The sequence below is a fragment of the Triturus cristatus genome, chromosome 4_1, assembly GCF_964204655.1.
Source record: "Triturus cristatus chromosome 4_1, aTriCri1.1, whole genome shotgun sequence".
NCBI classification, from domain to species: Eukaryota; Metazoa; Chordata; class Amphibia; order Caudata; family Salamandridae; genus Triturus; species Triturus cristatus.
The window spans coordinates 1,142,605,570-1,142,619,374 of NC_140585.1; the positions used below are offsets into that span (position 1 = coordinate 1,142,605,570).

Sequence of the window (13,805 nt, forward strand, 5' to 3'; positions counted from 1 at the left end):
CATTCCTCAGAGACTTAGCCTGAAGGCTGCTCTCCACAGCTACCACTAGGATAGCTTTCTTTTAAAAGGTTGTCTTTAAACCTATCTACCAAGAGTCGAATTGGACTGGTGCAAGGTGGCCACTAGAACTAGTGACCAACATATGCCAGGCCAACTTCTCACAAGGAGCATATAACCCGGGTTCCCCCAATTAACGCACCCAATGAAAGGGAACTGGAATTGCTGCAGACAGTCTTCAAGCAGTGGCAATTCTGAGAGTTTTTTACACTATCTTGTCACCAATTTGTACAATCGGTAGCTTTGCAAGTTTATTGACCTTATGGGAAGTTTATCAAAATACCAGCTTTCTGTTTTTCCCCATTTTTCCCAATTAAGTGCAGACAGAGAAACAAATTGTTTTCATATTTTGAGTAAACTAATTTTGCTCCCAAACATTACCCTGTCGGTTCCGAAAATGCTTTTAATCCTTCCCCAAAGTACCAGCTTTTCATTTGTAAAACAATTCAGTACAATTTCATCATCTTATTTTTTTCTGACATTATAATTTAACCGCTTTAATGATCAGGACATTATTATTTTCCCCCAAATATTACTATGACATTATTACTAATTCCACATACCTTGTTAAAAATATCAAAATTTCATGTTTTGTGAAAAAAACAATTTTGCACCTACTCATCAGGTTCTTGTTTTAAAAAACACACAATTTTCTTGCCCATTTACCAACTTTAAAATTTTAGAAAATAGAAATACTTTGTCCTAAGGCATTCTCTTGTCATTTTCTGAAATTAAAATTGTTTTAGTCACAAATAGGAGCTTATTTGCCTTTACAAATACATGTATGTCTCTAACATGAGTTTCTCATTTCCTTTAAGCACTCTCATATTTCACTGCCCGCCATGAGATCTCCTACATCAGATTCAACTTTCCAGGCCACGTGTGGCTTCATATATCCATACAGCTCCATAGGCCCAAGTAACACCATCATATACCTCAAGAGCCTGGTTATGCCCATGCTCATCCTCAAATGTCCATGCATCATCATAGTATGTCTGGTATCGCTGTAATTTCCCAGGTGTTGCCGGCATGCTAGGGACAATATTCATGTGCCAGGAAGAGCCATTTTAAATTCTTTGTCATCATATACTATGATTTTAATTTATATGCCATGGATAGTCTTCACAAACCAGGAAATATCAAGATATGCCACAGACGGCTACTAACATTCTATTCAACAACTACTGACCACATAGTCAAATACAGCATTTTCAGATTTGTGGCAATTTAGAGCCCATTACTGCACAGTTACTTTGTATTACAATTTAGTATGGAAATTTACAAAGTTGGGTTAGTATTGAAGTATATCAACAAATCTGCAGTTTGAAAGGAATAGGGAAGCTTGCTCTTATGATGCTGATAGGGTAAGAAACCCCCCACATAAGGGCACATGTCCCTATTTCAACGAGGGCAGTCCTGCTCGCTAGGTGCCCACTTTCTTCTCACAAATAATGAAACACTGGTCAGTACAGCGCAGGTCATTCCATTCTCCACCCTGCCAGAGATGGCCGCAGTCTTCGTTTTTGTTACTGTCATTTGGCTCGTTGGGTTTCCAAAACCTAGAAATAAAAACTAGCAACGTTACTTGCCTTCAACAGTGAAGACAGATTATGCTCAGAATTACAGCATTTTTCAAATAATGCATAATTGATATTTATTTCACATAGCGCCTTATTAGGAAACTGTATGGCTTCCATCTAAAAAGTCAAATTATGCTTCTACCCTACTCAAAGGCGTACCATTTATCAGCCGCTGATGAAAGGCTGAGTGAATCGTGTGATTCAAAGATGACCTAACGGTTTGTACATCTATCTAGGTAGCAGGCAGCTTATCCACTGAGTTATCTTTTCAGCTTTCATTTTTAAGTAAGTAGTGTTTGTGAGAGGTGATTTATTTTGTGTCTAATACATAATACATAGGCTTAGACCAGGGATCTCCAAGTCGGTCCTGGAGGGTGGAATCCATGCCAAAACTTTTAGCAAATCCCCATTTAGATAAATCTAGTGATCTTAAAAATCTGGCATAGAGCTGGTGCTCCAGGACTGACTTTGGAGTACCCGGTCTTAGAGCAATCCCTTTATTGATGATGTCATCATATCAGCTACAAACAATGATGTTATCGCCAATAGAGTTACAGTAAACTCTTGGTGATAAAGGATTGATTGCCTTTTATTGGCAGCTTTCACTTCGATTAATGGCCTGACAAACAAATGGCTGGAAAGTTCGATGACATTTTTCAAAACGTTGGCCAACATTATTTATTGCTTATGTCTTTTCTTCTCATGGCCAGAAGACAGATGCCTTTTATAGAGTTTTAGAAATTTTTGATGTTTCCATCAGCCTACAAATGCTGTGGATAATTATTAGTTGAGCTTTGGCTACAAAACTCATGATTTTCCCTTACTTTACCCATTCCCCTGAGTCCTAGTGGCATCAAGTCTGGGGCAAGAACACATAACACGATTCCTTTTTATGTAACTTTTGGTAATAAAAGAGTTAACCCAATTTAGAATATAGCCAGGGCTACTGGAATTAGGTGACAATGTACCCACAGCAGTTTTCACATAATTATAGATTTGCCACATTTGCCACATACTCCATCATCTGCTGCATTATCTGTGGATTTTAACCAAAAAAGAATATGTCTGCTAGGTCAAATGGTTGCGAAGAGGAAGGCCCTTTGCAAAGCTGGACTGGTCACCTTTCTGTTCCTTATTACTATATTTGGGTGTTAAACTGTTATAATGAGGTTCAACCAATGCCCAAACAGTGTTACCAAATTTAAAATCAGGAAATAATGTAAAGTAACACTATTACAAAATGTGCCACATTATGCCGTATAATTTGCCTTTCTTGTCAAATAATTTACTCAACCCTGCCACATAATTTGTGTCTCTCCTGCCGCATAATTCCAGTGGCCTTGAAGATAGCCAGTGAGATCTACTGTGTATCTCCGCTCAAAGAATAAAGAAAATACAAACTCAACCTCCCTCATCCAATGCGCTGATTTGAATATTTCGTAAAAACTAGCAAATAAGTAGCTAAGCAGATATACTTCCTGTAATCATTGAACAAGTATCATATTTTGGGATCTACGTGGCTTTAAATTTGACTACCCGGCAACACTAGATTCAGGGCCTAATTCATGTGGTCCTTATGCAGCTTTTGGGTCAATTTTTGTGTCGCTGCGACAGCGTAACAAATGCGCCACACTGTGCCATATTTACAAAGTGACACATCTAGGCAGATGTGTCACTTTGTATACACCTGATCTACATTATGCCTGCGCCAGGAGTAATGTATGTAGGGTGGGCATCCAATGCAGGAAAGCCACTTGGAAGTGACAGAGCGCCACTTCTAGGGCGCCACTACGTCAAATTCTTATGCCTTCTTTAAGCAGGCATAAGGAGTTATGCATGGCTTTTCACATGAGGCTTGCCTCATGTGAAAAGACACATTGCTGGAGTTGCATCTGTTTTCAGACACACTCCACCAATGCGCCAATTTTGCACCTACAGATACGTCGGAAACACTGACGTATCTATAAATCTTTGCGACATGGAGCACCGTACAGTAAATACAACGTATCCGTGGTGTTTCAAAGAGGGCACACTGAAAAGTGTTGTAACACTTTTCATAAATGAGGCTCTCAGTTTTTATCAATGAATCTACCATGCTGAAACACTTCGGAATTGCTCTCTTGGACCATTATGCGGCATATTATCTAAAGCGAGTGGTGTATGTGTGATATAATCGTGTGATTTTCTCTGCTATTTTGCCCCCTTTGAAGAACAGAGATTTAGTCATATGTTTTTTGAGAGGCTCTCATAAAATGTATCTCAAGTAAACACCCAAAAATGACCCCTATCCCCAAAAGAACTGTTGGTCAATACAGAAGGGTGGTAGTGTTGCAAAGCATATTTCTGCAAGCCATTTCCAAGAGCCTTTTCTAGCCGAAAGATGTCACTGCCTTAGGAAAAGCAGGTTTTAACAGATAACCTGTCACTAAATAAGCATTCTAAGGTGTGAGCTAGTAAAGTTAATGTGACCCTTCCGGTTAAATAAATTGCTTTTGTCAATACATTTTAAGACAGTAGAGTTTAGCCAGACTGAATAACCTGGGCTACTTTACAAGGGATGTGGAGAGTTAAAATATTATTCTGGTCGGATTTTAATTGGCCTTAATTGCATTCTCTTAGTTCCAGTAGGCCAATGTACAACAGTCACCGGGCCGTTAAATCAACCTAGGAAAAATCTCAGATACTGTACCCCCTTTTCATTATCATTATCTTGAAGTTTATTGAACAAAAATGGTCTTGGTGCCTTTGTCATCTTTTCTGTATGGGAGTCACAACACATACATTAGTTTACAATTTGTGCAGTTTGTATCTAGAGATGTTCCTGTTCATCCATTTTATGCGTTTTGTGCATTAGCTTGGCAAACGTCTGAAGAAAAAGGGACCATGAAAAAACTATACACTCCCAGGGCGAAGCATCTGAGCTCTCCAAGCTATGACGAGCATCCTGCAATTTCGTTTCCCTTGAGGTGTGGTACTTTATTAGATGATCAATGATAGCCCCTAGTGGGGAATAAGGAAGAGATAATGTAGGGTTAAATGACCTATTGAACATACATATACAGAATCCTGTACTATACTGGCCTAAGTATTATCATAGCTAGTAGCATTTGTGTTAAGAACACCTAACAAAATAATTCATGTATTTATTTTGGGAAGAACTCAATCTTCACATAATTTCAATATTTGAATTACTTTAATGTGTTTCTCACCAAAACAATCATTTTACAGATGTTGGCTGTTTTTGTTATGCTCTCCTTTTTACATATTCCTGTGGGCATGTAATTTCAATATTTTAATTATTTTAAAGTGTTTCCCACCGAAACAATCATTTTACAGATTCTGGTCGTCTTTTCTTTTATGCTGTCCCTTTTGACATATTTCTGTGCTGATGGGCGAATTTAACCGCAAAACGAAAGTTTGTAATTAGATAAATCTATCAATGGCACTTCCTCATCTGCCAGTATAATAAACATCCCCAAGCGCTTTGGCCACTTACTTAATAGAGGATTTGTAGTCTGTTCCGTCTATCCATTGCCACTCCCGTTCCTTGTCCATATCGGTGAGACCAATCCAATAGCTCTGGTCCCTGGTTTTGCCTGCGAGGAAGCTCTGTGGAGAAGGTGGAAGAAGGCGTGAGATTTCAGGGAATGCCTCTGAAGCAACAGTCAGCATGGCCAACACTGTGTCTAATGACTGTATATCTGTCAGTAATCATACATGTCGATAGCACCAAGGGACCTCCTTGGGGACAAATGTGCACTTTCCCAAATATACCTATTGTGTTATGCTATTCTGTGGTATTCTCTGTATACTTCTCGGAGAACGAGAGTGCACGGGTGACTGAGTGAAAAGGTTCTAGATCTGTTACCACGATCCCTGAGGGGTCAGGGTTGTGCCAGAAACCATTCGCTCCCTGTTTGGGTTAGGGGGGCTTATGGTGGCACTGTGAGTCAGCTGGTCTCTAGGCCAACATTTACTACAGGGGTGCATGGAATCAGTCTAGGCACCTCACCCAAAGTTTATGTTGTCCACGAACCCGCAGATCCTACTGATTAGTGGGAACTACATGACAATGTGACGAAGACTACTTTTATAGCAGTCAATCCTCTAGGGCTTCCATACAATGCAATTAAAGAGGCACCCAACAAAATGGCTCAATGAGAATTTTGGGGGCTGGCGGATAAAAAAAGTCATGGTTTATAATTCTCTTAGGTAGTGTTATAGTCACTGATGATAGGGAGATGCTTCCAAAGGTAACTAGCACTGTTAAGGGCATGCAGAACATCTTTTAGCTCCCTTTACCTCATAAACTAATTTCTTCACTCTCCGACCCCTCTAGGAAGTTCATTCATCATTGTAAATTTGTAATATTTTCTTGTACATTCCCCACCCTTGCTTGCTGTGTTTGATATTGTGTTCTTACCTTCTTTGGTTTTTCCTACCTTTTCTAGTCTCCTGTTTATTTTTGTAACGTTCTATTTTGTAACACCTCTCTTATGTAACGTAACTTGTTCTGTTGTGCAGCGCTCTGACACCTTCGGGTAAAGTCTGCGCTATATAAAAATGCATTAAATAAATAAATACATTTACCTGTTCTCCCTCGCTGGTGATGACAGCCAGGATCGCGCTCTTGGATTCGCACTTCGCCTTTCCAGTCATCCAGCTGGATTTTACATTCAAGAACAAATAGCAGCTCCCGTCATAATACTCCCAGGCTTCAGGGCCTGTCCCGCATGGGTTGGCTGGCAACACAGAAGTGACAAATGCAAGAATGCTGTGTGAAAAGGGTCCATTGATAGTAGAAGCCCCATACAAACACCTCACTTCATAGCATATTGCCACATAACACAGCAAGGTGTCGTACCATTGTGCAACAAAAACAGTAATATTTTTTGCAAAGACCAACTGTAGCAAAGACAAGAAAACAAGCATTTGCAATGCAATAGGTCTTGCATTAGCGAGACTTAAAGCTATTGCTTTCTTAAACAGAAACGCGGGTGCCATGCACCTGTATTGTAAAAATAAAAGCAGGCGTCGTGCAAAACATAAAGCGCGGCGCCTGTGCACCGTAATTAAAAAATAATAATGAAAGCGGGTGCCATGCTAAAATATTAAGTGTGGCGCCCATGCATATGTAAGTTATGTGCATGGCGACCCATGAAGCGGGTGCCATGATGATAAAAAAAAGTCTGTAATTCAGTGTCTGCGTAATTTCCCATTTTACTCTGGACTTTCACCAGGAGATTTCAGCTGTTTTCATCAGATAAAATATCCAGGTAAGAGGAAACTGATCTGCAGTGTTCCAGCGGGTCTCATGATTCCGATGGGGCCGGTAACGGGTTACCGGCCCATCGGGAATAAATTGCCCCTCACAGCAGGGCCGTTTCTACCATTAGGCAAGACTAGGCGGCTGCCTAGAGCGGCAAAAGGGGGAGGGCGCCAAAAACATGAGTTTGGCAAATCTAATGCATTAATTCTTCTAGCCTGGATGACAGGGGGAGAGAGTGATGGTAGTTAAAGTGAGGGGGTGGCATTTTTCAATTCTCGCCTAGGGCGGCAAAACGCCTAGAAACGGCCCTGCCTCACAGTGAGGGCCAAACTGGTGAAAACATTGCAGGTGCTATTAATTGTAGAAGATTGAAGGTAGGAACATATACGGTGACACATAACATTAAATACCAGTGTAACATTACATACCGAGTAATAACATATCACATTTGTACAAACAATCACATTGCACAACATTACAGTTTGACAAACAATCACACATTTAAAACATAACATTGGATTACAAAATATGAAATACCTTACAGTTACACCGAATAAAAAATAACACTGCATAAAATGGTATAACAATTCGTTATATAAAATTGAAATATTAACACTGCAAAAAAGCTTATAAATTAAAAAAAAAAAAAATCATAAAACCGGTAAAATAGATTTGTGGACGAGTGCACCCATTGTCTATAACCTGAAGAAAGGTCACAGATTTGGATCCCACGGGGTATTTCATCCTTCCGAGGTATGCAATATGAGTACCACTGACTGAATATGGTAATGATTATCTCGTGTTATCATCGTGTTTAGACCAGACAAATGGCAGAGTGTGTTTGGATAGTATAGTCATTCATTTTGTTTAATATTAAAACATAATGTTTTGTAGCACCAAAACTTTCACAGCACACAACATCAAATAACATAAAAACTCATGAAACTTCATATATCATAATATCATGTACCATTAAATTCCATGACATTATTGCTCATAATTTACAGTACATAACAATATACTTAACATTGCATCACATTACATTACATTAGTTTACAGAGTGTCAATCTCAGGAAATGTGCCTACGTCTGGGGAAGCATCACAAAGCCTCATAAATAACATCAATCTAGGGCTCTGACTTAGTTCGGTTTGTCTCTATTAGCTTTTGCTCTTTAAAATAATAAAACTACACCTGTATTTTTCCACTTTCATTTAATCAACAAAATTTAAGCTTGGGCTTGTATATCTTTAGGTGGTCAGTCCTATAACTTGCCATATACAAAACAGCGCTACATTCATCTAATAAAACTAATATTGTAGTACAAGCACATGTAGCAATTGAAACTCCATCTTCAAAAGTATGCCTCCTCCTATTTTAACTTTAGACAGTGTCATTATGAATATCTACTGGCCTGTCAGTTATGAATGACACCCTAAGAACGTATTGTTATTATTATTGTATTTTGTCCTCCTGCTGTGGCAGCTTTGCTTGACAGGGCAGGGATGCAGAGAAGGGAGGAGTGGTAGCAACCTCCTAAGTGCGCAATGACTGTTTGGCCGGCCCTCTCAAAACATTTTCCCTGTTCCCCATGAAGGCTGCATTACAGCCTGCAGAGAGAGCATGCCCAGGCCCCCAGTCCCTGGCTGAGCCCGAACTACGATGCTCAGACCAATCACAACGTTGCATTGCATTGTGATTGGTCAGGGGAGCCTGGGTGCTTACCAATCACAAGGCTGCATTGCTGCATTGTGATTGGTCAGGGGAGCCTGGCTGCCTGCTTCCTGTTTTATTCCCGACGCAAGGAGAGATGACGGAGAGACACTGCGGTAAGGTAGGTTTTTTCTTTTTTTTAAATATCCCCTTAGCACCCCCCACCCTCTCTCCCATCCGCCTTACCACCCCTGATCCATGCCGGCCACTACTATCTGTATCTAAGAGTAAAAATCGAAAACCAGTAAACTAGAAGCCATAATTGTAGCAAAAATTAAAGCAGACGGAATTAATATTTTCTCTAGTTTATCTGTCCCTATTTAGAATGAAGTGCATATCTTTGTTTTGTTATTTGAATAACGGGAAACCTAAAAAGTGGACCAAATCTACAATAGACATCATATTCCGAAGTTATTCTGTCATGTGGTCAGAGTTGGCAAAGACATCTATTTTACTCCTTCCACTTAGTGGGTATCCCAGGGCTCGGGCACTATCTATAAACAGATGCAGTGTGGCATACCAGTTCAATTCAAAGAAGATTGAAAATGTTTGAAAACACAATATTATCTATTTTTTATCATTTTTAAATGTTTCCATTGCAAACAGCACTTTAATTGATGATTGAGTCTTACAGTGATGGCAATATTACTATCTTGACTACAATGATTGATATACTCTAGTTCATTTGTTCCAGTGGTTGCAAGTGTTGGACACCGGCAAACATTTTTGCAGACCGCGTCTTATTTTTTATCAGACATTAACTCAGAGCAAGAGAGAGAAAAACAGAAAAGTAGGACAGAAAGAGAATGATATAAAAGCAGGAGGCAAGGAGAAAGCAGGGATGAACAAGAACCTATAAGCATGAGATAAAGAGACAGGAAGTGTCTGATGGTGAATCAAAACCAAGCAACCCTGGTATTTGGCAATGCTGGCTGCTCTTAGAAAAAACTTTAAGGCCCCTGCACTTATTTATTATTAATATTTGATTTAACAAATAAAGCACAGTGAAACTGTTGCCCTTTGTTATGTGTACACACTCAGTACCAAGGAGTATATAAGAAAACTTGCATTACTTTCACATATTACTGCTAATGAAAAACACCACCCAGACTCTTTGAATATTAACTATTTCTCCAGTAAAGGGCATATTTGCTGGAAGTGGTTCACAGCAGCTGCGTGTTTTTATTTTCTGGAAGATTAAAACTTTTCCCTTCTTATATCCATGCTGTGGTGTTCACATTTGCATTTACAGACAATTCGACAATTTTAACCTTCAACATGTTACTGTGGTAATTGATGCACTTTGTAAGAGATCTATATTTTGTCTAGTCAAAGATAAAGCTGCACAAAGATTAATGTGCCTGGTTCAAAGCACAGTATGTAACATGTAGATCTCAGATTTGTATTTTTTGTCGATATCTCAGTGGGTCACTGCTTTTGCCACAGAGATCCTTTTGTTACTTGTAGTTCATTTGTTATAATCATAATATATTACAAGGCGCTATGAACGAGCATCAAAGAGCTGCATTCAAAATTCAAGGCACAGGTTAAGTACCTTATTGCATTTTTCTCAATCTGTTGTTATTTTAAGGGTGTTAAAATGGTTCCTGTGAATAGTAATACTTGCTTACTAGTGCAGACAACCCGAACAACGTTCTTACAGTTTAAATCCTGGGTTTGTGTTTCTCCTGAACAAGCGTTCTTTACATACACGCTAACCTGTATGGATGATATGTAACTCCTGGACCTTGCAGCCCTCATTTTCTTATGTAACATTTCCTAGACACTGGGCTACACACTTGTGTGATTCATTGTTTCTGCATAATATGTGTGTGTCAAGTAAAGAGCTCTGACAACCTACATTAGGATGAATAGTCCTATCAACAAAATTAAATGTGAAAGAGGGCCTATGGAGAGATTTGGGGTACCTTTCGAGGGTGGTAGTGGGGTAATCTGCAGAGAAAGAGGTAACTGAGGGCACACCAAAAAAGATTATCTCACCATGTTCATGTCATCAGCTTTGGTATGATTCTCCCACCATGTTCATGTCTTCGGCTTCAGAATGATAAAGGTTGAGTGGAACACACTGAGTTACATGCAGATTTCCGCCATGGATGAACTATGCTACTAACACAGTTTGAAAGTTAGAACCAAGGTCTTCTTTGTTTTTCCATGACAATAGATCCATGTAAGATTTTCACTATAACCACTAAGTCAGTGATTCCTCTGTAAATTAATTGCATGTAAATTTCTCCTTTAAGAATATCCTGAAAATGTGGCCTGGATACGACTTGTGTTGACCAACCTCCAGGATTAGAGTATTTTATGAGGTTAGCCAACCACTACTAAGGTATAGTAAATATCCTAAGATTTCCTAGAATCCAATTCTCAGCTCCAAATACTGCTACTCTTCGTGCTGGCATAAGTAGGTGCTGAACAAAAAAGCATGCCTAAAGGATTCTACAAGTTAACCACAATGTGCCAAGTTCAGGAAAAGGACCATTGCTTTTTCCTTCAACTCAGCAGTTCAATTTTAGCCAAGCACTTCTGCAAACCAATGTACCTCCTTTTGTTATGAAGCAGGCTCGCCATTCCTCCTCTTCTGGTAGTGACAGAGTGCCCCAAGTTTCCTTCAGTCACATCCAGACAAGTTTTGTATTTTTAAAAAACTGCAGATGCTGACATGATTTTCTGGTATTAATCTGTCTGAGCTGCTCACTGCTCTCACCACACATGATAATGTTGAGGCAGCCTCAGGGTATGGGTTTCAAAAGTAATGTTAATGGAATTTGGAAGACCATCTAGCAATCCTCTCTATCATTGTTTACGTCTTTCTTGTGTTTGCCAAGAAACTTCAGAACTATTTGTCAGATACCACTAATAGTTACATTATTAGTAGCTGACCAAGGAGCTGTGAATTCTAACCTCAGGTTCCACACTTGATGTTTGTACTATGGAATATCGATACATACTGTAAGGATCCTAGGACAACTTCATAAAATACTTAAATACATACAAGATAGGAGGGACAGACACAAAGATTGATAGAAAAATACAAAAGCCTTTTTATTGATACCTTAATAGATATTTTTCATTTTCATAAATAAAAGTTGACACAACCACATGTACACCACATTCATCTATCTATTCATTCATACTAACTGTCAGACATTGTGTACAGATTTATAGAACAATGTAGACATTAAAAAAATTCATAAACGAACAACATATTAGACATGATTTGATGTCTATTTATGGCAAACCGAGTCTGGAGTTCTCAGACTTATTACAAATACAAGTGTAGATAATCCCCTGTACAGTGTCTCTGGGTCGTGAAGCGACTGTTGTTCCTAGGGGATTTCATAAACGAACAACATATTAGACATGATTTGATGTATATTTATGGCAAACAGAGTCTGGAGTTCTCAGACTTATTACAAATACAAGTGTAGATAATCCCCTGTACAGTGTCTCTGTGTCGTGAAGCGACTGTTGTTCCTAGGTAGTTTCTATGTACTATGGAATATTGACACCAAGAATATTGTGGTACAAGTTTATTGAAAACAGAATATCGAGGGACAACATTTCGAAAGATAAGTGTATATAGAGAAATATAGATTTAATATCCTTAAATCCACATCTAGGTACCTTAAAGATGTATGTACTGTGTGGGTACATAAATGTGGAGTTAGGTATAGAAAATCTAAACTCACTTACCTGTCGATTTCTTTAGAATATTTTGTCCTCGATATTCTGTCCCACCAATATTGTGGGTTAGATATTCAGGGGCCACACCCCACTTGACTGGGTGGTATGATTGACTAGCAAGCAAAATAATGAAAAGTCAATGGACAGATAGCGAGCTAGATAGATAGATAGATAGATAGATACATAGATAGATAGATAGATAGATAAATAGATAAATAGATAAATAGATAGATAAATAGATAGATAGATAGGACAAGCATTTAGAAGGTGCTTAGTAGTTGTACACAAATCATGACAAATCCTAACTTAAAACTGCAAACATGAATTTCAATACAAGACCAATTAAACATGATCCGGGGGAATTTCTACGTAACTCACGGTTGGATTTATAATGGTCTTATATTGGTAAAACGTCTTAAAAATTAAAATAACATACTATTGAATAACATATATCCAGATCATAGAATACCACAAACCTTCTAATGACAACTGCAAATCATGGAGCAACACATAAGATAATGGTACATCATATTAAATCTCACGCATAACATTAGCTCACTTGACAGCAGGACTTCTAAGTGGGAAAATTCTTCAGAAGACATCCTAAACACAAAGTATGGAATGTGAACTCACCTGGGAAATCTTTCTTTATAGTATTCTCCAAACCAGTCATTTTTACCATGAGCGTGTCAACTAAAAGTTAAAAAAGAAAGTGACATGGGATTGTCTGCCATTTGGAAGATCAATGTAATCACTAAAAGATGCAAACTGTTTCCCATACAAACTAAAAAATCGAAACATTACTCAATACAACAACATTAAATAAAATCCCTATATTGCACCAATCGTCTTAGAGTGCAGGTTATACATGTAGATTTGATCTTACATATTACCCATTTTTCAAATTCCTTGTGAAAATCTAGCGCATTAATAGGAGGTTAGCAAAGAATTGTTGGACAGATGAATTCCCGCACATATCATCAGGGCCAGCTTAAGGGTGATGCGATCGGTGCCACCACACAGGGCGGTGACTCAGGGTGGGGGTGTCATTTTTGCAAGTATATTTTCATTTTAGGAGCTCCAGCTGTCGCATTCCTGGCCTCCAGCAACTTTCGGGTATCAATTTAAATGTCAAGATAACTCTGGTGATTAATCGTCTTCCTGGAAAGAGACCGGAGGTTTGTCTATTGGAAGTTTTGACTAATCCTAAGGTAGCGCACAGGGTTAAAATGCCTGCTGCTAAGAACGTGTACCATGCAGCTAACAAATTGCATATAATGTAAAAAAGTTAGTGGGTTACTACTTCTGTAAGAGAGCTCCTTTTGTTACTTGTCGTTTATAAGTCAAAATCCTAATATAGAACATTGAGCTATTAACTGTCATCAAAGAGCTGCATGCAAACTGCAAGGTATATGTTAATGCGATATGTTTTTTGCCCAGTCTTTCATTATCCTAATCTTGCCAAAAGGGTTCATTTGGG

The 13,805-nt window shown here is 38.7% G+C and overlaps 1 protein-coding gene across 1 annotated transcript in view; it reads right to left on the reverse strand.

Moving 5' to 3' along the window:
* Positions 1–447: 447 nt before the first annotated feature.
* LOC146856204 (hepatic lectin-like) overlaps positions 448–13,805 on the reverse strand; it is a 109,583-nt gene continuing 96,225 nt past the window's right edge. The window contains exons 5-8 of the mRNA XM_085654250.1: positions 12,959–13,018; positions 6,228–6,379; positions 5,134–5,246; positions 448–1,616 (exon numbers count right to left, since the gene is read on the reverse strand). Of these exons, the coding sequence (XP_085510376.1) occupies positions 1,481–1,616; positions 5,134–5,246; positions 6,228–6,379; positions 12,959–13,018 (461 nt within the window). The 3' untranslated portion in view covers positions 448–1,480. The remainder of the gene's footprint in view (positions 1,617–5,133; positions 5,247–6,227; positions 6,380–12,958; positions 13,019–13,805) is intronic.